Raw genomic sequence first — 24,530 nt, forward strand, 5'->3', positions numbered from 1 at the left:
AGAAATTCAAAATGGAAAATTCAAAATGGAAAATTCAATATGGGATGCGGAAGCAAGCAATAAAAATATCATAGGCAAAGGCGTAGTTACTCATGACTGAACATGAAACATGGCAGTTTATCACTGTCTTGAATAGTTTTATAGACTATGTTAACAGATGTAAATGTAAAAGGTTTTCCATTTGATTTCATTATTCTATTCGAACTAACCAAATGGCTTAAATGTGAACTCTTTAGCCTTCTTGAAGTTCTAATCTGTAAGTCACTAAGTCCCCTCTCTCAACTGTACCCAACATTAATCCAGAACTAATTGCAGTCCATGTCAAACCCCTGAAACTAGGTCCAGATTATCTTACTATTAAAAGAAAATGTAAATTCTATTTACTTATTTCAGTTTGAGTTCGAGTCATAAAATTATGCAATTATTTTTCTGTACACAACAAGCTTTACTAGTACATCAATCAGCTCTGCACTTTGCGAACCTGAATATGGTGAGTAGATTCTCGACGCCAGATGGGCTGTGCTCCACTTTGGACTAGAGTGACATACTGCCCTTCTGTCACCAGACCCTTACACTGAAGAAATAAAAAAATTCTAATGCTTACCATACTTAGAAAAACAAAACAAGCTAGCCTGGGAAAAATCATAGAAATCATTTACCAATAAAAGCTTCAAAGCTTGTGAAAAAGTCTCCTCCACGTCATCTGTAAACTTCATATATATAGGCATTACTCCATGATAAAGGATCAGACGCTGCTTCACCCTTTCTCTGTGAACAAAAGCAGGTTCAAATATTAAAACACAAATATCTGCATACACCAGCATAAATGTAAATAATATATTATGGAGCTAATTAAACCACAACCGAAAGGCTGATAGCATAAAACTTACACATTAGTGAAAGCAAATATTGTTGAGGATGGCCGGTAATGACTCAAAGTTATGGCCATGGAACCTGTTCTTGTGAAGACTATAATGGGAGTTGACAGAGTGTTGGCCATTATGGTGGCATGGAGCGCAAACATATCACCCATATGGCTCTGCAGATTTGCATACAGAATGAGTTTTAGCAAGTAGAACAGCATTCGACAGATAAGGAACTTAGATGAGGAATTTCCTGTACTCATAAATCTCCAATAAAAGCAAAAAATGGTTTCAACGTCAAGGAAAACATAGGGACAACCAGTAATAGTAACTCTAGAAAATATTGGCTTGTAATAATATGCAACTTAGCATAATTCCACTTTAAAAATATATCTGTCAAATAAAGTGCAAATACATGGCAGCTTAATTGTAAACTTACTGATTCTAGGAAATCCCAAATGGTTATTGAACAAACCGAGTTATAAAGATTTGTATGTTAACAGAGGCTCAGGGTTTTTATCTTCACACTTTCACTAAAAAGGTAATACTATAAGAATCCTGTGTCGAATAAAAGGCCCAATGATAGACATTTAGAGTTAATGAAAAGCTGAGCCTAAGAGTAGCACTTGCAAAATCCACTACCATCAAGCACTCCTGCTTATTTTTTTTCATAATAGATCTCCTTCTGTTTCTTCTTCCAACATGTACTTGAAAGTATTGAGAACATTGAGATCCACGATGGGTTCCAAAGTAGGATCCGTGGACCCGTTTCTTTATTGTTTATTGAAATAGGTGATGAGAAAGCAACAGTAAAGAGTTTCATCAGCAGCACCTCCCCGTATTCCTTCCTTTGGTCAGAATTCAATGGTAAGAAAGATGCTTAGGTCCCTTAGCTTAGCTAGTTGGTCTCCTTTTGGGCTCTAAATTCTTGATTTGAACTACTACTTTTCATTTAATTCTGTGAATCTTATATTTATAAGTGATAGTAGAGATCACCTAGTCTGCTCACTAGGAAAGGTAGTGATTGGAACCACTCAAACCCATACCCATTGGGAGAAAGGAAGCTAGAAGGTGGAGTCAGGATTATAGATTACTGATGCAAGAGACCTGTCAGATGCCTGCAATTAGTGCAACAAGACCTTGGCTCATGAAGATGCACCTAAACCATTGTAACAAGGGGATACTCACCTATAATTTGTATTAATTTAGCGTCGCTTTTGTTTTACATCCCTGTGGATACACATCAAGAAAAGCACTTCTGATTGCATCTACCTTTGGCTTGTTGTAAATAAATTCAACATCATTCCAAACTATTTAACCATCATTCTAATAATCTTACTGTAAACGTACCCTTTTTCAATTTATTCTTAGGATTGCACATCTAAAGTTGATATTGTTTTTAAAACACTTTAAAAGACATAATACTACTAAAATTTACAATTTACAATTTGCAATTATAATAGTTTAGAAACTTTTATATGTATTTGCTACATCATTTGATATCATTGCTATACTATAGGAAAATATAAACTAAGTTGCGCTGTTTAATTAATGGGAAAATATTTTTTTTTTTTTTACAGTTATGCAAATTTACTTATATTGCATTGATGAACAATCAAATTACTTAGTGGATGCATTATTTAGGTGCACATTAAGTTTTTTCTGGTAGTATTCAATATTCTAATACTATTGAGTATTATTTGTAAACCATTACATATGAAACATACTAATTGAAATAAATTGTTATTGTTTTAGAAAATCAATTACATTGGCCAATGGCAACTACAAGTGTTAAGCAAAAATAATATCACACATGAGGACAAAACAACTTTTAATCAATTAAACTTTTTAAAAAGTGCTCTTTCTCAATAACAATCCCAGTTTAATTTTTAGATATTATTTGCTTCGGGTGACGAGTGGAAGTATACGTAAACATAGATGTATAAGAAAAAGTTCCATATTTAGTTAGACAAAAACAATGAAAGGAAAGTAAAATTGAATGTATATGAATCCTCTGAGTCCAATTTTGTTTATGTGCAAAATTGGGCGCATAAGTGGAAGTATAAACTAAAAGGACAAAAAGCACTCATTTTGTTCGTATTTAATACATTCCCTATAGATATAATTTATCTATAAAGAAAAGATCCTTTTAGTTTGAGGTATTGGTATCTAAAAAGTATTTTATTCTTGGTTGCATTGATGCCTTTTTCGTAAGTTTTCAGGTTTAACTTTTAATCTTTTTAGTATTTCAAACTATTTCAGTACTAACTTCTTTATTCTCTAGTACAAAATGAGAGAAAGGATTGATTAGTAAAATTACAAAGATTCGCCTTTCATTTTTACTTATTTTCCTCGTACTAAACAAGTATTCTATCAATTTTCTTTCCATCATACCAAACAGCTTCAAAAAAAAGTATTATTCTTTCACATCCTCACCCATTTTCACTTCCATTTTCCCCTCATTGAATCAAACAGCTATATTTACTTCTCACTAGTCTTTACAAAGACTCCTAACTTTTGATTCTGTTACAATTTTCATCTTTGTCTACAGTTAGCACTTCTCTAAAAGTAGAAGTAGAAGCAGAAGCAGTTACAAACACTCCCTACATCATTCAAAATCAACTCCTAATTACTGACAAAAATAAGGTTAGTACATAAGGGAACTAAATAAACTCCATCTTTGATGTTCTCAACAATAATATACCTTGAGGAAGAGGTAGAGATAACAGAAATTAAGAATGAAAATGTACATAAGAGAAACTACAACATGCAGTCTCCATCTAATAGGAAATGTTTATTAGCAGTAAGAGCTATATGCACCTTGTAGGCTGCAAATTGACCTGGTGGTGAGCTTATGATGATTGGTAGGTTTGACTCAGTCCTCAATGCCACCGCATGCATCACTTTAACAGCCTTCAATGGGAATCTAACACAGAATAAGAAACAATCTTAGTATGAAATGCAAAAGGATATCTCCTCCATAACATAAGTAAACTATTTTGTCACATAAGTTTAAACTTCATCAAGATGGAAGTACTATAGGAGATTATTGGAACCCAAATAATGAACACAAACGAGAAAACATAATTCAAACATATATTTATGAAACTAAGTAAACCTCAGTATGGTCCTAGTTAAAGGTCAATAGTTCACGCAACTGGGAGGTTTGAATTTGTTGGTCAGGATAATGGGCAACTGACCCTTTGAAGGAATACATGGAATACTGCTCCTTCTTAATAGCAAAGCCCATACTTTGATTCGAAAGCCCTAGCTAGTGATGAATCCCCGGACATTGTGGATTTTATAGGTGAAGGCTTTGAGCCAATGATTTAACGTGGTACTACAACATGGTGCAGTACAATAGTCAAAAGAAAGTTTCTTGAAGACTCTCAATTTCTTTCAAGTCAAACACTTCAAAAAATAGCAACATGGTGCAGTACAATAGTCAAAAGAAAGTTTCTTGAAGACTCTCAATTTCTTTCAAGTCAAACACTTCAAATTATTTTCCATGTTGAACTCGCAGGGAGTATAGAGAATCAAGAAGTTAATTATTTGATTACCTATAACATTTGCACCAATCACGGGATTTCAAAATCTCATGATCTTATTTTTGAATGTTAGGAGTGGTTTACTCTATCATCCCATTTAGCACATGATAATTTAACCTATATATCGAGATAACAGTACTAATCATAAACAAGAGAGAACAATATAATTTAGCCATGTGTTGTTTGTCCATGAATGTAAACCCAATGGCTGAATCATGTCATGTATCTTCTTCATTTTCTGTTTATATAAGAGCCAGGTTCTTTGGGACTTCGATTTTCCACTGCCTTTTCCACTATTATTTTATTATATAGTTTGCCCTTCATTGCCGTTGGCCTTTTGGTTCTTTTGTTGCCTTCAATTTAAAGAGAGATTTGTTTTTCCTTCTTAGCCTATATTGGCGCTCAAAACCTGTTTGTGACTAATCTATTACTCCAGGCAAGATCTTGAAAAATGAAACAGGAGACTGAACGTGTCTATTTCATTGGCTAGCAACTGTAAGTGCCTTGTTTCATCCTCTTTTACTGCACTGGGAACCTCCAGACTGCAGTGCAACGGACCACAAGACCTATCAATGTTCTGAGTCTTCTGACCATCATAAGATTAGCAACAACATAATATTACTTTTGCTGATGATTCTTATATTCTATCCCTGGTGTTGCTACATGCATCTATTCTGGATTCCCCAATTAAATCATGTATTGCGTGTCCCAAAACTTAGTACTAACCTCATCTCTATTTCTCAACTAAGCAAACATCTTAAATTGCATTCTTCTTTCTTTAACAGCCATTATTCCATGGTCGAACATTTGGTAGGAAGACTGGAGTTGCTCAAGTCCAAAATGCACTACATCTTCTTGATGACATGAAAGCACTTAAGGTGTGATTGCTATATAGGAATGGGATGAACATTCTCAAGTTTATTCCTAAATTTTGATTGGAATGCTAGAAGTTTGGAAATACTTATTCCCATGGGTATTCTTATTCCCTTAGATAAGGGATTATCCATTCCCTCCCGCCAACATGGTATTAGCTATTCCCAACATGTAGGGAATGAAAATTTTCTTTTCCTTTTTCTTTTCTTTTTCTAAATTGTATTAATTTAATTTTAGTTTTTATTGTTATTAAATTTGTGTATTTTTTGTATCTAGTATTGAGAAATAATTATGTTTGCATGGTAAGAAAAAATTGATATTACTTTGATATTTAATTACTTTATTAATTCAAAAAAATTTATTGTTTTTAATTATTTTTTATTTTGGCAGAAAAATATAATGTATATGTTTAACGAGTCAATAAATTATCTAGTCCAGGTGCTCCTTTTAAATAGCACATGATTTGCTCCAGTGGAGTCCAATGATGGATTGTTGAAGATTACATAATTAGCTCCGACACTAACAGAATATGCAATGTAAAGGCGAGATACTATCTAATAATTCAATTTCCTAACCAGCATACTTCTGCTTTTTTTGTAAGCTACACTACACGGTTTAGCTCCTAGTTGTCCAGTTTCAACCAACAGATCAAGGACATATTTTCTTTGAATAGAATAATGCCTTTCTTCCTCCTTGACACCTCAACTCCTAATAAGTACTTTAGTACTCCTAAATCTTTAGTATGAAACTGATCAAGCAGGAAGGTCTTCAGTATGAAATTCCCATGCTCTCATTATTTGTTCTAACTGTGTCACTTACATGGACAAGGATGATTACAAATTCAGAATGCTACGGGCAACAGACTGGTCAGACTTGCTTTTGCTTAAACCAAAATTTCTGTGGGCACACTAAAATTTTCCAAACCATGCACAAGGACTTTGTGAGGCAACGAAATTTGCAAAATGCCCCTGCGTATCATCTACTCATCAGGTCAATAAGAAGGCTTAGTCTCCTTCTGAATTAGTTCATTCCGAAGTTTGGGGACCGTGTCTCATTTTGTCTAAAACTTGATTTCGATATTTTGTAACATTTGTCGATAATTTTCCTCAAATAACTTGACTTTATCTAATGAAAAGTTCTGAATTGTTTTATCATTTTACTGTCTTTCTTTCTAATGTTCAACCACAGTTTCATACTTTTGTTCAAACATTATAAAGTGATAATGCTAAAGAGTATCTATGAGAAACTTCCCAAACTTACATGACCAAGTATGGAATACTTCACCAAACCTTGTGTGTGGATACCCCATCACAGAATGGTGTAGCTGAAAGAAAAAATAGACACCTTCATGAGACAGCTAGAGCACCCTTGTTCCAAATGAATGAACTAAATGTTTTGCGGAGGATGTTTCCATCATGTGCTTCATGCCTTTCTCTGTTCGTCAGGGTGAAATTCCAGATGGTACTCACCACTAAACCTTTATTTCCTCTTGGACCTCTCACATATTTCGTAGTATTTGTTTCATTCATGATGTCAGTCCTCAAACTACTAAATAGATCTCAAGTCTGTCAAGTGATCTTCCTAGGCTACTCCCATCTACAAAAAGGATTTTTTTGTGTGTATTTGTATTCAATGTATACAATACAAACAAAGAGAGCCTAAACTAGAAAATAGAATCAATCAAATCCCTGCAACCATTCATCATTCTTTATATACATGCATAAATCCTATTATATGCTTTCCTTTTCTTAAACAGGGGAGCCATCTTATCCCAACTTAGAGGGGTTTGATTTATAGTTTGCGTTTGTGGCTTTGTGCCTATATAGTGTATATAAGTTAGTTGAATAAATAATAAAACAAGAACAATTCTCCTCATAAACTAATCACTGGACCCAGACTCAGACAAAGTTTGCATCTCAGTTCAGAATCCTGAGTATGACAAAAGTAGCAACAGAAAATGACAGTGATTACGAGAAAGAATTTTGAACATTGAACAGTGATTTAGTTGATTAAAAACAAAAACTAAGACATAAAAACAGCAATCATGGGAAAAACATGCAGCATAGATGTGATCCAAGGAGAACGATAACTCACTTCCCATGGGCTGTTTCTCCTGAAAGCATTATTGCATCAGCACCTTCTCGTACTGCAATCGCAATGTCGGACACTTCAGCCCTTGTTGGAGTTGGGTGATTAATCATACTCTCTAGCATGTTTGTAGCTACAATAACTGGTTTTTGCATACTTCTGCACCTTCTTATAATGTCTTCCTGTACAAATTTAGGTAACATTCTTTGAACCCCTCATGTTGTTTTCACCAGCCTAGGATACACTCAATCACCACACATTGTTTCTCAGAAACATTAGATAAAATATAAGAGAAAGAAGGTAGGTACCACAATTACAAACTGGACTCATTCTTAAATGTACAAACTTGTAGCCCATGTTTATATTTACAACTATTAGAAATGGAAATATACGTTTCACATTTCTTATATTTGCACCTTGGAATTTGTACGGTTTGCCACCTATGTGACAAGGAGTTACATCATGAACCACTCAAGAAACAGAGGTAGATGAATATTAGATAGGATTCTTACATTAGAAGGTTCAGATCTTTTTACATTATGAACACCAAGCAGTGTTGTTCCTTTTACCTGTGGAGCTGGTTGGCCCATATCAATTCATAGCACTAGTGAACAACTGCCTGGCAAATAAACAGAACCTATGAGGTCCTTAGGGCTTGGCTCCAGAAAATGCTTATGGTTGATACAAGATCACACAAAACTCATTTATGCTTGAATTGCCTGCCTCTGTAGACTCTTACACTGCCAAATGATCTCATTTCTCATGGAAACAATAATGTTTTTCTTAAAAGAAAATGCAACTCTCGGTTCCGTTTGTCCAACAAATTCAGAAAACAAAGATAATTATCTAGCATGTCAGCCAAATTTAACCATACCTAGTTGGATATGCATTTAGATCATGTAGAACAAAATTGAGAGAAGAACCAGACTTCTCAACATGCAAATGCCAATTCCTTTTAAAAACTCTATTAACTACCCGACTATAATTGCAGAAGACCTCGGTAATGTTACATTAGTGATAGATTTTAACTGGGGGATTCATTTCTCTATATGTCAAGAAGTTCTAATGATCCCCTGCATGTTCAACCTCCGCTAGAACATGACAAGACTAAAGAGGGAACAGTGATGGTGCACTGTGCAGCAATAATGTCAAAATTGAATTAATAACTTGAAATCACAAGATTTGCAATGTCATAACAAACCACATTAACCGAGTCACATTCTGAGAAGAACGAAACAGCTACGTCGTACAAGTAGAGAATTCTATCCATTGATAAGAAAAGAAGAAAACATGAATTGGGCTTGGCTTGATGATAGAAAAAAAAAAAGAAAATTCTTAGTCCATTCCCGCATTAATGACGAAAAAAAAAAAGGACTGATCAATCCCATCGAGTCTGACTTATAATGATCATTTATCAAAGAATGAGCTCAAGTTATCAATATCTTCCCAGCCAACATCAGATGCTATGATCCAACTCCAAACCAACTGATATTGACTAGAGGGAATGCTCATATAATTGTTTGCAACATCATAGGTTGGTCATAAGAAACAAGTTACACAATTTACAAATCAAAATTAGCCAACCATGGAAAAGGTTCAGATCTGTCAGCATTCCGTTAGAAGGCTGTGAATAGTAATCCATCTGCCTGTAGCAATGTTATGAAATGGAGCTGTTCTAGTCTATCAGGTGGTAGATCTGCTCAGGCTGAATGAGCGTTATAAAGGCTAAAGGTTAGCAATAAAACAAAGGGCAAAAATGTATGAGTATTGGAAACAATAATCTGGAGAAAAGCAGGACATATATATAATCCGAAAAGAAATTGAATAAACGAGGAGGAGGAGGAGGAGGAGATAAGAAAACACTACACCAAAAGCAGAAGAGAAATAAGGAGAGTGATGAGAGGATGCTTAATAGTAGAAGATTGTTAGACACTCCACAAAAACCAATGTTATTCAAGCTTGACATAGTGAAAGCTCTTCCAAAATTCAGAAGGGAGATGAGACAAATTTGAATGAAGCTGATTATTCTATAGACATAAGAATACTCAAAAGTATATAGAGACTTTAAAGCTATCCCATAAGCAAAACATTTGTTGGAATGACTATTCAGCCAACCTTTTCCAGCTTCTTTTCGTCACATGCTGTCTGTCTGTTCATGGAAAACTATTGAAAAGTCATTCCACCAAACACTTTGCTTTAAAGAAGCAGTAGCCTTCTAAGGTTGCTTTTGGAAATGAAAGCATACTCAAAGTTTTCGTTTTACGTCTATGATCTGTATTTGGGAAATGAAGCTTGTGCCAGTCAAACCCACCCACACCCCTCAATTCCAGCCCAATACTTTCATCATGATTATACCAAAGATATATTTAAAAGGATATGTGCCTATAACGAAGCTGATAAATTTATGAACTACTAATATTTTATTCTGAACCAAACACTAAGAATATTATATTCATGTCTATCAACTGCAATCCTGAAATTCGTAGTTATATTTACTTTTCTAGGTAACACAAATTGGACGGAAATTGATTTTTCTGTTTTGCCTTTCCCTCTTATATCACTGAAATCAATATCCTATGAGTTAGTTCTTTATAGAAATAATCACCATACTCATCAAACAAGAAATATATGGAGAATTATAGTGATTCTGACTTTTCAACATCCAACTACCTGTAACAAAGGAACCTCCTCAATTGGGAGTTCAGCTCCAAGATCACCACGAGCTACCATTGCCTATCAACATGAACGATTGCATGAGTTAAATATACTATTATAGTATATGAACTAATATTACTTGATTCAAGGTCAATAAGCATATCATGTATGGCCACAACCACATGAAGGAAATGAAACAAGAACAACTATAAAGCGAACTTTGGAAAGACCTCTTAGCAATCTTACAGAGGGATCAGGTGGGATATAGATGGTCTGCAAGGGTTTAGGTGCCAACAAGTATTATAAGTGAGGGCAGTAAACTTCAGCATATGCTACAGAGTATCAAAGGACACAAACCATGCACAAATATTTGCAGTATTAGGAAATCCGGAAGACTTAGGAACAGAGTTAATTTGTTTCTTGGGGTTTGAACATTGTTGTCCTCTTCTCTTTTTCTTTTCTTTTTTATGGGGACCAATTTATATGAAACTATGATGTTTGGATGAATACCTTAACCTCTCTTTCTGCCTTACTTCTGTCGAAGTTACAAGTATTACCTCGCATCACTGAAAACACTTATGGATCTATTTTTTTGTGCATCGTTCCATCTAACATATTTCTTCTACATACTTTATAACATGGATCAAGGTAGTTATTGCTAAGAATATTAGTGAGTAAAACCTGCAGGTCAAATGCCAAATCTTCATGAATTCTGTATTAGTATCCTTCCAGGACCAACAAGAATAAATGCGAATCCCTAGAGCTTACAAGTTTTTGTTTTTCAGGAGTTCTCATCCTCTTTCTTGTAATTTTTTTCTTTTCCCCAATAAATTCATTTTTAACATTAAAATACAGTTTGTTCTGCCATATTCATTCCCCAGTATAGTAAACCACCATATAAAAGAAAGAATATGACCTCATTCTTTAATTTGATTATTGTTTCATAATCCATCACCAAACTCAATGAACATGCCATTCACACCAAACCCCAAGTAGTAAACCCCTGTACGAGACCTTATAAGAGATTTCCTCACACTGAATAGCATCAGGAGGACTCTCAAGGGAACATGATTTTATTCCGGGAGAACGTAGCAAGGTATTTGATCTTCTAGAGAAGAAGGTTGACTAGTAGATTAAAGAAGATTTCTGCATTATTTCCTCAGCCTGGTGTAAAAATAGGCAAAAGAATTTGCCACAGCAAATTGTTTAAACAAAAATTTTTCATCTCATCTTTAGTCCCAATTAACCGGGCGCTTGAGGATCTCCATATGTGACAGCAAGGAGGAACTCTTTCCATATGCAAACATGCTTGCTATTTGTACAAATTTTCCCATTCCTACTTTTGCCCATAATCAGTAGTCTGAGCATAAGAACTACAGGAACTGCCATATAGATTACACTAACCCCATCAGATGCAGAGATGATAGACTGAAGATTTGGGATTGAATCAGCACTTTCAATCTTTACAATCACATGAATATCGGCATTGCACCCTGAAGACAAGAATTTTTGGGTGTAGTAAAGATCAAACAAAGTCATAGAAGATTGTATTATAATGAGGGATGAGATGATCATAGGGTTTACTCTTGAGATAATCTTTCAATTCATGAACCACTTTAGCATCCTTCACAAAAGAAACAGCATAGAAATCGACTTGGTTATCCACGCCAAATTTAATATCTTCCCAGTCTTTGTCTGCACAGATGAAACCCCAAATACAGCTGAAAAATTATACCATTTTGATCGTAGAAACCAGAAGAAAAGAAATTCCAGATTGCAGAGCATCAAGAAGCTAGTCAACCTGTTATTGAAGGCAGAGTTGCACTTTTCCCCCGCACATTTAAATGTCGCCTTGATTTCAGTTCTCCGCCATCAATTACTTCGCATTTTACCACATCATTTGTCTTTGATTTCACAGCTAATGACATCATTCCACCTACAACAAAGGAACACCCAGTCTCCTAAGTTGTGCGTTTTGGTTAGATAGCAGAAAACAAGCTAGCTCAAAAGAAATTGCATGACAGCTCAAAAGAATTTACTTGGATTTGCAACTTATTCCATTTATATAGGCATTTGAACAAACTTAGCTTTCACCAGAGCTTAAATAAGGAGGCATCCTCCAATTTTACAAAAACGAAAAAAACTAAAAGATAATCAAAAAAATCCTTTAGGCTTTTACGTCTGTAGCACCTTCAGTACGCTGCTCTCTAAGACCAATAAAAAAGAAAAGAAGGAAGATCTAAATTGCTGAGTCTAACCTAATGCATTCCATTGCATGCATATAGCAGGAGAAAGAGACATTTTTCAGATTCCCAACATTACTGATTACAAGTTACTTTTCCACATTACACATCCAAAGCCGTGAAAATGCACTAACTCATGATTGCAAAGAATAAAATGACAGGCACGTCACTGACAATTTCCCCAGCTGCTGTACTATATAGGGGATTTTACTCACCATCAACCAGTAGAATGTCACCAACTTCAACATCATTTATGAAGTCATCATAATTAACACTAACAGTATCAGCAGTACTAACTCCTCTTTTAATGGTAAAATTGAACTCTTGTCCCTCCTTGAGAAGGATCGGCTGTGGCACATCTCCACTCCTAACCTCAGGACCCTGATCGAAGATCATTGGACTCCATATTAGTAAATAGAAACAGAAACCACCCCACCCACATCCCCAACCCCACACAAAGCACTAAGCAACAGAGAGAGCAATGTTTTACCTAAAAATAAGGAAGAGACAACCTTCAAGTAGTATAAATACACCAAAAATAATTTGAATCACTTTGCTGTAACTGAAAATTGCCACTAAGTCTACATAATTGCGGCCTTCTAGTGTCACTAGCCATTGAACATGAAGAAAGTGGAACACTTTCAGCCAAGATCGATGAATACCTAATTCCATAACTAGTTTCAGAATAGTATCTAAAGATTAAAAGTGCATCAAATTGAGAGAGGTCATATATTAGCATGCTCAATATCAATGCAAATATAAAAGGACATACACCAAGTGTGGAGAAAAAACTAAAAAGAGGAAAAGACTCATTTGTAAATTAAGTGTGTTCTAATGTGATTTATATATGTACTGGGATGATGCACGGTGAAAATGAATATCCAGGTCATAGTAAATTTTCACTGTGGAAACACAAATACAGCAGGGATGTAATTCACAATTTAGAATACAATTAGCAAGGAAATCATCCGTCATGTGTCTGTATATAGGTGTTGTATAAGCTGCAATAGAATTCAAATTTAGCATGGGGAACTATCAAGAAAAATACCTTGGTATCTAACATTATGGCAACAACTTTCTCCTGAAATTGTGCATTGTATTCTTTGACGAGATCTATGGTTTTCTGGTGTGATGCATGATCTCCATGAGACATATTCAAACGTGCCACATTCATTCCAGCTTCTGCCAGTTTCCAGATCATATCACGCGAGCTGGTGGAAGGACCAATTGTACAGACTATCTTTGTTTTTCTTTGAGCATTTACATTAATCCGTGTCAGCATCAGACCATCATCAGTAGACTGAAACTCAAAATCGTTTCAAGTTCCTTTTCAGGATACACATTTATATGCATATATTGCTCAAAGATTTAAAGATGAAAGGCAAATGAGGATAAATGAGATCTGAACGACTGACAAGCAAGCACCTACATCTGAATTTTAGCTTCATTCTTCAAATCTAGAAAACTGGTTCAGTTAAAAGTGAACCAAGAAAAAGAGATGTGCATGTTTAATATACCGTAAATAAAACTAAGAGATAAGGGTACCATGCCAGTTCTAGTTTACATAGATTATCTGAGTCAAAATTCGGTAAGATTCTATGATTAATAGAAGGAAACATTAAGATGACTTAAGTAATCCTAATGCATCACAATTTCCAACTACCCTATCTCTAAATTACCACCAAAAAGATACTGACTATAGTACCAGATGCATTGATGGAATCCAAGCAGTAGGTTGTGCATCTAAGAATGGAATGATGCTTGTGTGGAACGTCGCGAAACTTTTTACAGGTGGAACCACTGCACATTAGATCACCAGCGCCTCCTGTTGCATCATACTCCTCCAAGTCGGCAACTAGGAGGGCAATCTTTGAACAAGAGTTACAAGACAACTCGAGCCTCCTCTAGGAAGAACTCCTCCCATAAGAAGACCATCATCTCCATCTGGTCCTTACAGTTGATACATTCTCATGGCCCCTGAAACTATTAGAGATAGGAAGGCCTCGCACATAGGATTAAGGTCTGCGGGGGAGGGAAATAGAAGCTAAGCATCCCCAGAGAGAGAAAGTTGCCCTCACGAAGTACTAGAACTAATGAAGCGACAGCAGTGACGACTACAGAATGGGATCTCCACCAACGAAATGGTACAGAAGTTGATAGGAGAGCACCAGATTGAACAAAGCTCAAGATGGCATAACTTTGAAAGCATACCAAATGGAGATGATAACATAGCAAAGTCAGCGGCGAAGGTGAGTGTCAACCTACATGACCTAGCATTTTCCTTAAATTCTATTATCCTTCAATAGCTCAGAGCAAAGCAGTTTTAACTATAAACCTTACAGACAAGGGAAAAAAGCATGAAAATCTCAACTAGGGTCTATGCCCACAAATAAACCTTATGCTCTAGAGAATAGCATGACTAAGACATTGAGATGAGTTAGTCCCTAAGAGGAGGTACATTGAGAGGAGGCAAGTCAGCATCCTGGGAAACTTTCACCTTATGAGATAGATATCATTTCACAGAACATTTTCAGCTAATTAGCAATTAGGATGTCCACCTCATGTGCAGCAGAGCATCGACTCCAGGAGAGCTTCTCAATCCCCTCGCCAAAAGTGAGGCTTCCAAGAGGATCGAATACAGGAACTCCTAGGAGGAGATTAGCATGGAGAAGCTAGTAACCAAGCCTGTCACCCTACACCCTACAGTTTGAATAAAGGAAAAGCATGAACAGGTAAAAGCATCATAGAGGTGCAAAAATAACTATCTCATACTTCAAGGAAATGAACTCAAGTATCAATATGTACCCTCAAAGGTAGCAACTCCTAAGTGTGACCCTCAAAGATTATGCCAGCATCTTTTAGAGAAGCCTCGAAAAGCACCACTAGCACAGATGATATGTCTGGGTCCTAAAAGTGGTGGTATCTAAGGATCGCAACCAATGACCAACTAAATGTGCCAAATAATGACACCAAATAAGTAAATCTTTTGCGTACGTATTAAGGTTGTTTCCAGAGACGCCCGTATGATGGGTACAACTATACGTATGTCTCTTTCTAGTATGGATCACATTAGGAAAACAATACTAGTTGTATCACATACTCCAGTTTATAGCTTGATGATCTCGTGGAATCATGGAATAAAAATAAAACCAAGACAATGTGAGCCCTCCTGGGCCACACCATGAATTTGAGGTTCAACAACTAGACATATAGGAGTATAGCCTCAAAAGAGAGGGATGACTCCACGGAACTCGAAAAGGTAGTAGTTACCTACTGAGATCAGAAACAACTTCTCTTAGATCCTCATCAAAAGCCAAACCGTAAAAGTTGAAGATGATATTTCGACCTCAAGAAAGTGATAATGGGCTTGGGAAATAGCACGAGTTTCTTAAAGGTTATCAGAACAGACTTAACCCAAAAAGTCATAAAGTGCCCCCTTATAACCAAAAACACAAATAGCAACCTAGAGTAAGTTAATCCAAGTAACCTGAAGTCAAGATGATTTGCTTAGATACAAATACTAAGAAGAGTAAAAAGAAACTTCGTCTACTTTCAACAAGTTTCTAATACTTGTTTTGAGACGTTGAGGGTAATATTGGTCGGCTTTGTTAAGCTAACGCATTAAAACTTGGCTCTGATTACTGTCATACACTCCGATAAAATTGAAAGAATGAATGACTCATAAAGAAAATGAGGAGGAAATGAATAAATCTTCGCAAATATCAAAAGAGCAACTATCACCTGGAAACAAAGATTTTTCTTTCTTCTCAAAGAACTTCACAGAAACTGATGCGACTGAATACACGATTATGCAAAAACGAGAACCACAACCAAGGCATGGTCAAGAGAGCCGCCATGATCATTTGAGTCAAGCAACCACGTCGCCGAGCAACAGACTTGACTCTAAGGTCAAGGCAAGCTGTGTGATCGGTTAGAGATGTGCACCTTGACCTTAAGGTCGAGGCTCGAGGCTGCTTCACACCCCTTCCTCAGTTCCCCGCGACTCAAGTGCAGGCATGCAGCTTGACATTTTGAGGTTGAGGCACACAGCATTTAACTGCCAAGTCAAGCCAAGCAACCTTAACCCCAAGTTGGCGCAAGCTGCCTCAAGCACAAGGTTAAAGCTCCCAAACATGGGGTCTATGCTACAGGTTGCCTGCTTGACTTGCAGAGCACCCCTTGACAGGTCGAGGCAGGAGGCTCTGATGTGTGCCTCAAACATGGGGTCAACACAGTCACAGTCAAGCAAGTTGGTCCATGGCACCCAAGAGAAAAAAGTCAAAGAAATAAGAAACTTTTTCAAAGATCAATATAGAAATTGTACTTTCCCGCAGAAGAAAATAACAATCTATGAACAACAAACAAATACCAATGAGTGAGAACTCTAAGTTGGAGATAACCTTCCCGAGGAAAACACCCGACATTAAATCTTTCTACAATGAGAGACCCTTAGTCAAAGCAAACTCTACCTCCTTCAGAAAAAGTCATTGTCAACTCACCCAAGAAAGAGACAAATAGAATTGCTACGCCCAAAATTGAATTTCATAACAAACAACTACCCTGAATTGGAGATTTGATTCCCTCCGGCCCCAAAGTGGTAACTCCTTAGCTCTAATTTGAAGAATTTCTCAATCTTGACATCAAATTCCAATACCCAATTTGACCTATCCATCTGGTTTGGTCCCTCAAAGCCCAAAAAACGAGGTTGATAGAGGAAGAACCAAAACCAAGTATTGAATTGCCTCAATCAATTCTAACTCCTCAACATTACATTCAGTCATGGCACCATCTCAAATTGGCTGTATCATCACTAGGGCTACCTACGACAAGTTTTCAAGTGCATCCTTTTCTACTTCTAGATTAATTCCTTGGACGGAACACAGTTGTAAGCAGGAGGCTATATGATGCAACCGACTAACACTCTGGCCACCATAATGTATGCATCCTATCACAAGGTTACAATTCTATTTCATTCCTTATAAGTACCACATTCGCTCTCATTTTGACTTTCTCCCGAAAGATAATCATTTTATGAATAGTGAAGAACCACCATAATGCATGCATCCTAACACAAGGTTAGGATTCTCTATTTCATTCCCTGTAAGTACCTCATTTGCTCTCATTTTGACTTTCAGGTCTTTTGCTATTTAACGAGCTAAACATCTATGGATTGTTAAAATACATCGTACAACTTGATTGATCGCTAGAGGGATTCCAAAACATCTTGGCTCCGCTAAAAATGCTGTTCATAGTGCAGTCGAGAACCCCCATGTCACTCAACCATTCAAAAGAATGCAACGATAATTACCCCTTGACGTGAAGATTGACAACACTAGAAAAAGTTCTCATTTCACATGCATCCCCCAAAAAAAAAAAAAAACGTGAGAGTCCAGTATTGGAGTTTCTTCAAATCCGACGAAAGAATCAACCTTGTCCAAATTCCAAAACACAAACGACAACACTCAACCCCACTCTCCGTTTTTGGCAAATCAATAGATTCCGAACACAAATGAACACACAAAAACACGTACATATAGACAACATACCGGGAGTGCCACGCCATTCGGCGAAAACGCAGCAGCCATGGCATTAGATTCCCTGTTCCCGTAGCTGCTGCAGCTATTGCTGATCTTGGTAGACCTATAAAGGTCAACTCTTTGACTGGTCCTCCTCAGTCTGCACTGAAAGAAAAACTCGCTGATCTTTTTGGCAGAGGACAGGCAACCAGCTTGAGAATTGAAAGCAGGTACCCCCCTTGGCAGGTTCACCGTCGCCGCCATTGGAAAACACCGATTGACGGAAGTACAGAAAATCACAGGAATACAAGGGCGGGCGGAAAGGGTGCGAGGGAGAAAGGGAGAGGGAATGATTAAGCAAGAAACAAACGTAAAGAAGTAGAGACTGCAATGGCAGCGGCAATGAGGAAGAATTGACTGTTGAATCTGCTAGCAACTCTGAGATTCTCTGTAGCAGGGTTTACACTTGGCAGGGTTTGAGACCATCTATTTTCAATTTCCTCTTACAAAAATATAACTATATATACATATATACATATATGTGTGTGTCTTATGATATCTACTTTTTTATGAATATTTATGAAATATAGTAACAACTAGTGTTAAAATTATCAAAATTATTAATAAATTCGATAAAATTTATCTAATATAAAAATATAATAAAAAAAATCTAAGTCAGTAATTTTTTATTTCAAGAATTAAAAATAAGTCTTAAAAAAACTCAACCCTAACAATATTTATTAAATATTTGAGATTTCGAACAAAACGTTGGTAGATTATACTTTTTCACTATATTTTTTTGGTGGATTCCATATATATAATATTCATTTTAAGGGTTCATTTTAAAGAACCAACTTAGATTTTATAAAAATATTTTAGATTAGCTAAGTTTAATAAATTTATTTATAATTTTGATATTTTTTTGTCACTTTTGAAAATAAAAGAAAAGGACTATTTTATTTTAAGTTAAGGAATATGTCATTATTATGCTCGCAAGAGTTCAAAGTTTTCATTTTTCAAACTAAATAATAACATCATACACATAAAAATATAAAAAAAATTCCTTTCTGGAAAAGGATTAATTTCTTATAATTTTACAAATTTAAGGGACTAAAGTGATAAAATCAAACTTAAATTGATCATTTCACCCTCCAAAAAGTAAAATTTGGGTCACATTTTCGTCGGAAAATGGTTCGAGGGACCAAACTGAGACAAAAATTACAGTTTAAGGATGCTAAAATTAAGAAATGAACTTGAGGGACTAACGTGATTTTAAGCAAAAACTTAAGGGACGAAATATGGCATTTATCCTAAAAAATAATATATAATACCGAAAATAATATCATACTAAAAGCAAAACATCAATTTAGCTATAAAATATGAGTGTAGAGATAAATAAATAAAAATTCAATTTTGTGATATTTAAAATTTGGGATAAATACGAAATAAATAAAATTCAATTATATATGATTTTGATTTGGTTCGGAAATAAAATTTGTGATGAATATAAAATAAATACAAATTTAATTATATATGATTTAAACGCACGGCCAGTAATTGTTGGTGATTGTGTTGTGATTCAAAACCCGCCCAACTTGCTCTTGTTAAAATTAACACGGGTCCACCATTTGGTGATAACATTTCTTCTCCCAATTTTGTCCTCAAATCTCCTCAACAATTTAGCTCATTCTCCCCATTTTTGCACATAATAACTAATTGATCAGCTCTCCAACAATGCTGCCATGGCAAACTTTTCAAGTTCTCCATCTTTGAAGAAGCTACAATTATGGCGTTCGAGCTCAAGTTCTGTTGAATGCGATTTTATCTTAAAAAAATGCACACATTCTACTCTTTATTTTAAGATTCACTTTACCTGTGGAAAAATGTTTGTTGGTTGTTTGAATTTATTCTTTTTTTGATTTTGTAAATGAAAGAAATTGTGGCTGAAGAGGAGTGGCAGGTTGAGGGCGGCGAGGGGGACTGAGTGGGCTAGGTGGAAGGGCAGCGCGATAGGAAGCTGGGTGGGATGGAGGGGCAACATGGAGGCGGGATGGAGGTTGGCGGCGATGAGGGATGGAGCTCAGTATTGCTTGTTTTTCAATTTTAGGAAGGGATGAAGGGACTGCGCGAACGGGGGGTGGAGGGTTTGCCGGAACAGGCTTGACGAGGCGGTGTTGGGATGGAGTGAGCGGCAACCAACAAGATTAGTACACTTGTACTGCTTGTTATCTCTGTTCATACTTGATTTTGCAAACAACCATCCAATCCGCTTTGTCTCTCTTCATACTTGGGTACTCATTGTAGTACACTTGTACTGCTTGTTGTGCCAGTATGAATAGTTCATCCTTCCAGTACAACACGCAACCATTCTTACACCCATCAATCTTCCCAACGGGTAAACCCAAATCCTTTATCAACTTTTTCGTGTTGTAGTAATATCTCGGCATGGTGTGATTGGGGGCAATATTTTATTAATCTATTGGGATATTCGATCATATGATCACTCAGAATTATGGTCGTCCACTTGATATCCACTAACTCAACAACAAATGTCAATTGAGATTTGGTGCAACTGTTCCACAATGGCTGGTCGGCAACATGCACTATATCGTAAAAATGGTCTGCCAACCCTGACAGATAAACATATAAGCCACCGTCATAATAATATGAACTAGGACCGATATCAATAAGGTAGGGCCTTGTACCATCACGAGACACACTATCGTGAGAAGAAGAAAAATAACTCGACCCTACTGCATCAAAAACCATCCTCTGCGCCAAATCCATCTATTGTTCATCACCCCAGTATGAATAATTACCCTCCTCATGAGCAGTTGGGGTTTGCTCCTTCGATATTGGAGGGGCAGTCACATCATCAAAGTACTCCTGCACCGGCTCCTTGCTATGAGAAATTCAATTATAATATTTTGGCATAAATCCTCGTATACACAAGTGATAACTAACATCGTCGAGTGTTTTAAACTTTGTACTTTCGCACTTCTGGCAATGGCACCTAATTTTATCTCCATCCATATGTCCATGCTGACACTTGGCCTATTCTATGAAAGTTTTAACCTCATTCTCAAACTCCGGTGTAAGATTTGCCTTTCTCGAAAGGTTCTTATGATACATCCATCTCTTCAGTTCTAGTAACATGATGATATATATATCATTGCATATGCACATGTATATATATAATTATATAATTCGACGACCTATAAATCTAAAAATATTAAATTACACTAATTAAGAATACATAACGTATAAGATCAAAAAATTATAAATTTAAAAAAAATAAACTACAATTAATTTAATTAATACAAATGATTAAATTACTCGTTGTAACCTGGTCAACCAACTTAACAGATGATCAACAATTGACGGTTCAAAAATTAAGTAATAATTTACTTGGTCAAGTGTATATGCACGAAAATCAGAATATCGAGAGTGTGTGTGGTTAATAAGAATTTCTATAATAAATGAAATAAAATAAAAATAACTTACAATACAATTATATATAAGCCAACTATATATAAGCCATTTTCTACTAGCCTTTGTAATGGCTTATGGAATGACTAATATAGCTATTGAAAATTAGCTGTTAAATAATGTAGCCGTTATCATGTTCGCATTTGTAATACTATCTTGTAAAAAAAAATCGTCTTTAATCACGCGATTTTTGTAACACCTTCTTATTGCACAATTTCTCGTGGTTTTCTCCACGATTATTGTAACGGCTTCTCATATTTTTTTCCAATCCTTTACAAATATTACACGCTGTTACAGAATCCATAGAAAAATAGTAATCACCAAATATATGTAATATGTTTTGTAACGGCTAGCATAATACGAAAAGTTGACCGTCCCTAAATTCAAAAACTATTACAAAATAGTTACAACTTGTAACCCCTTTACGGATAAAAATAAATTGTAACGGCTTCTTCAACGACTTTGGTCGTTACCAAAAAAATTAAATTGTCATCAGCCCTTCCATAACGTCATTACATCCAATCCGTTACAAATACGTAACAAATGGCCATTCCAAAAAAGTCGTTACAAATTTTGGATTTTCTTTGTAGTGAATATAGTACAATATATTACTTATATCTAATAGTTTATCAATGTTGGTAAACATAAAATTGAGCCACTTAATATAATCATTTTTAACTCAATCCCAATAATTATCCTAAAGATATCTATACCACTTAAATTCCGTCATTCCAAGTAAAGGACACCTTAATATAGTTAAAATATATGAAATTTCTAAAAAAATAAGATTTTTTCTTGTCAATTAAAAAAATCAATTATAATCTTGAAGATAAAATATTTCAGATATATACAAAACAAAATATCTAACATATTTAAAATAGGTCATGTTTCTAACCAATTCTTTTGTTGTAATTTAAAATTTGGAGATAGAATTTTGGATAAATACGAAATAAATAATTAAGATATTTAAAATAAATAATGTTTCTAATCAATAATTTTTTTTCTTGATAATTAAAAAATTTATTATAATTGTGAAGATAAAATTTTGAATAAATACAAAATAAATATTTAATATATTTCAGTAGACGTGTTTTTAATCAAGAAATTTTTTTCTTAATAATTAAAAAACTCAAAATTCTAAGAATTCAGTATTGAGTCAAAAAATTGGCTCAATTGCGGTCAACTATCATTCTCACATATATATATATATATAGATAATAGTATAGATGTAACAAAAGATTTTCAAAATTGTAAATGACATTTTATGAGAAGTTCATAAGATTTTCAAAATTGTAAATGACATTTTATGAGAAGTTCATACAGTTATATATATATATATATATATGTGTGTGTAATTTGTAAAAAATTATCATACTATGTTGAACAAACTCTTTTTCCACATATGTAAAAGACCACAATGTTTTAATATAAAGAAAATAATAAAATTTATAAATAAATATATAAAATAATTAAGTTACAATATGTCAATATTAAATAAATAAAAACTCTTACACAAGAAATAAAATGAAAAACACAAATCTCACAATCAAACAATTTTTCTTTTTACATATATCTCATAAGAATATATCACAAATAAACAACATCTCATTGTTAAACTATCATAATAATTAGCATCATTACACTTTTATCTGATAGCGAATTACATACTCCAAAATGATATATTATCTCAACCAAACTCAATTTATCTCTTTTTTCCTTGAGAAAGTTATGAGATGATAATACAATCAATTACGCTCTTATATCCCATTTTCATTCTAAAATATCAAATTTTCATCCCAAAATTCATTTCCAATCTCAAAAACCATGTCACAAATCCGTAGTTTGACCGTATCTCCAACCCGTATGGCTCTCCAACATGGGACTTAGGTCGCAAATTCCGATGGAAAAAGAGAAGTAAAAAACAAATCATATGATTTTGTTTTCTTCTTTGCCCGAAATTTTTGTAGCCTCATAAAAATGAAATTTTGATAAGTTCTTGGAGGTTGGAGGAGTAAAAGGGGGAAGCACAAGATGGCAAAAGGCCAAAGCAAAAAGCAGAAGAGTAGAAGAGGATGAAGGTTTCAGTGAAACTCCAAGATCACCACAAAAGCCACGACCAGAACCACCACCCGCCGCCACTCCTCCTCCGTGCCAAAATACCAATTACAATCTTCAACCTTCCGTTCCTTTCTCACTTCTCCACCACCACCGCCCACCCATCTGACCTCTCCCTCTCTCTATCCACCAACTTGCCTTCTGGGCCCTCCCTCAAACTCTCTTATGCCTCCGCCGCCGCTGCCGCCGCTGGGGCTGAGGCTTCCGCCGCCCCCCTTAGTCTGACTCTGAAATCAGGGACTGGCCTGTTTGGATCCCCCAAGAACTCCCCTCTCGTCATCTCTGCTCACTTCTCTTTCAACCCTTCTAATCCTAACCATCCTAACCCCACTTTCTCTCTCTTCTTCAAGCCACAACTGGGCTCTTTCTCTCTCCGAAAATCCACCTTTTCACACGCGGGATCCAGTGGCAGCAGCGAACGCGCAGATGGGCTTGCTGGTTGTGATTCCAACTCCTTCGGGTTTGTGCCACTGGAGAGCCCCGCAGTTGTGAAGGACCTCTCAGCTGAAAGACATGATAAAGATTCCATCTTTAAGGGGATTCAACTGGCGGCGAGGACAGAAATGCTTGTGGGTAAGAGGGTGGCATTGAATTTCAGGTGGTTCACAAAATTTTCCGAGGATCAAATGCCGGTTTTAAGAATCAACAAAATTGGTATTCAGAGGGTTGATGATGTGTTGAAGGATGATGAGGAGAGCAAGAAGAAGAGTGAGGCGAAAGCTGGGGAGCTAGAGATGTTGAAGGGTATGTGTTTTTGGATGAAAAGGGAGTTGGATGTTTTAACTAGAGTTAACAGGGAGATGAAGTGTGAGTTGGAAGAAATGAGAGGGGGGCATTTGGCCAGGAATGGTGGTGGAGATATTAGGGAGGGCGTTGCGAAAAGGGCAATGCCGTCTGTTAGGAGTCCTTCGGGTGGGTTCGAGCAGTGGAGAAGTAAGCGCAACGGTGGAGGCCAAGAGAATGGCAATGTGAATGGGGAAAAAGAAGACAAGAAGAACGGTAGTCTTGCCATTGATGTTGAGAATGAGTTGCAGAGAGCTATAAAGGCTGCTGCTGCTGCTCCATAAGCTTTGAGTTTGTACTTTGTGAATGTATAGAAGATTAGAACTGTTGTTTGTTATATTTGCACCCATATTCTCA

At 35.8% G+C, this 24,530-nt stretch overlaps 1 protein-coding gene across 2 annotated transcripts; it reads right to left on the bottom strand.

Moving 5' to 3' along the window:
• Positions 1-357: 357 nt before the first annotated feature.
• PKP3 (plastidial pyruvate kinase 3) lies at positions 358-18,286 on the bottom strand. Of its 2 annotated transcripts, none has more exons than XM_011071929.3 (12): positions 17,817-18,286; positions 13,319-13,570; positions 12,486-12,651; positions 11,829-11,963; positions 11,612-11,722; positions 11,432-11,520; positions 10,043-10,105; positions 7,379-7,554; positions 3,684-3,789; positions 891-1,039; positions 660-768; positions 358-574 (listed from the first exon to the last, which is right to left on the bottom strand). In XM_011071929.3, exons 1-12 carry the CDS (start codon positions 18,048-18,050, stop codon positions 461-463), a joined length of 1,704 nt encoding a protein of 567 aa, XP_011070231.1. In that variant the 5' UTR covers positions 18,051-18,286; the 3' UTR covers positions 358-460. The 2 variants fall into 2 exon arrangements, with proteins under 2 accessions (XP_011070231.1, XP_088731903.1); XM_088875777.1 differs by lacking the exon at positions 17,817-18,286 and adding an exon at positions 13,976-14,880.
• Between the last annotated feature and the right edge of the window lie 6,244 nt (positions 18,287-24,530).

The sequence above is a fragment of the Sesamum indicum genome, linkage group LG2, assembly GCF_026168435.1.
Source record: "Sesamum indicum cultivar Baizhima isolate 11 linkage group LG2, ASM2616843v1, whole genome shotgun sequence".
Lineage (NCBI taxonomy): Eukaryota > Viridiplantae > Streptophyta > Magnoliopsida > Lamiales > Pedaliaceae > Sesamum > Sesamum indicum.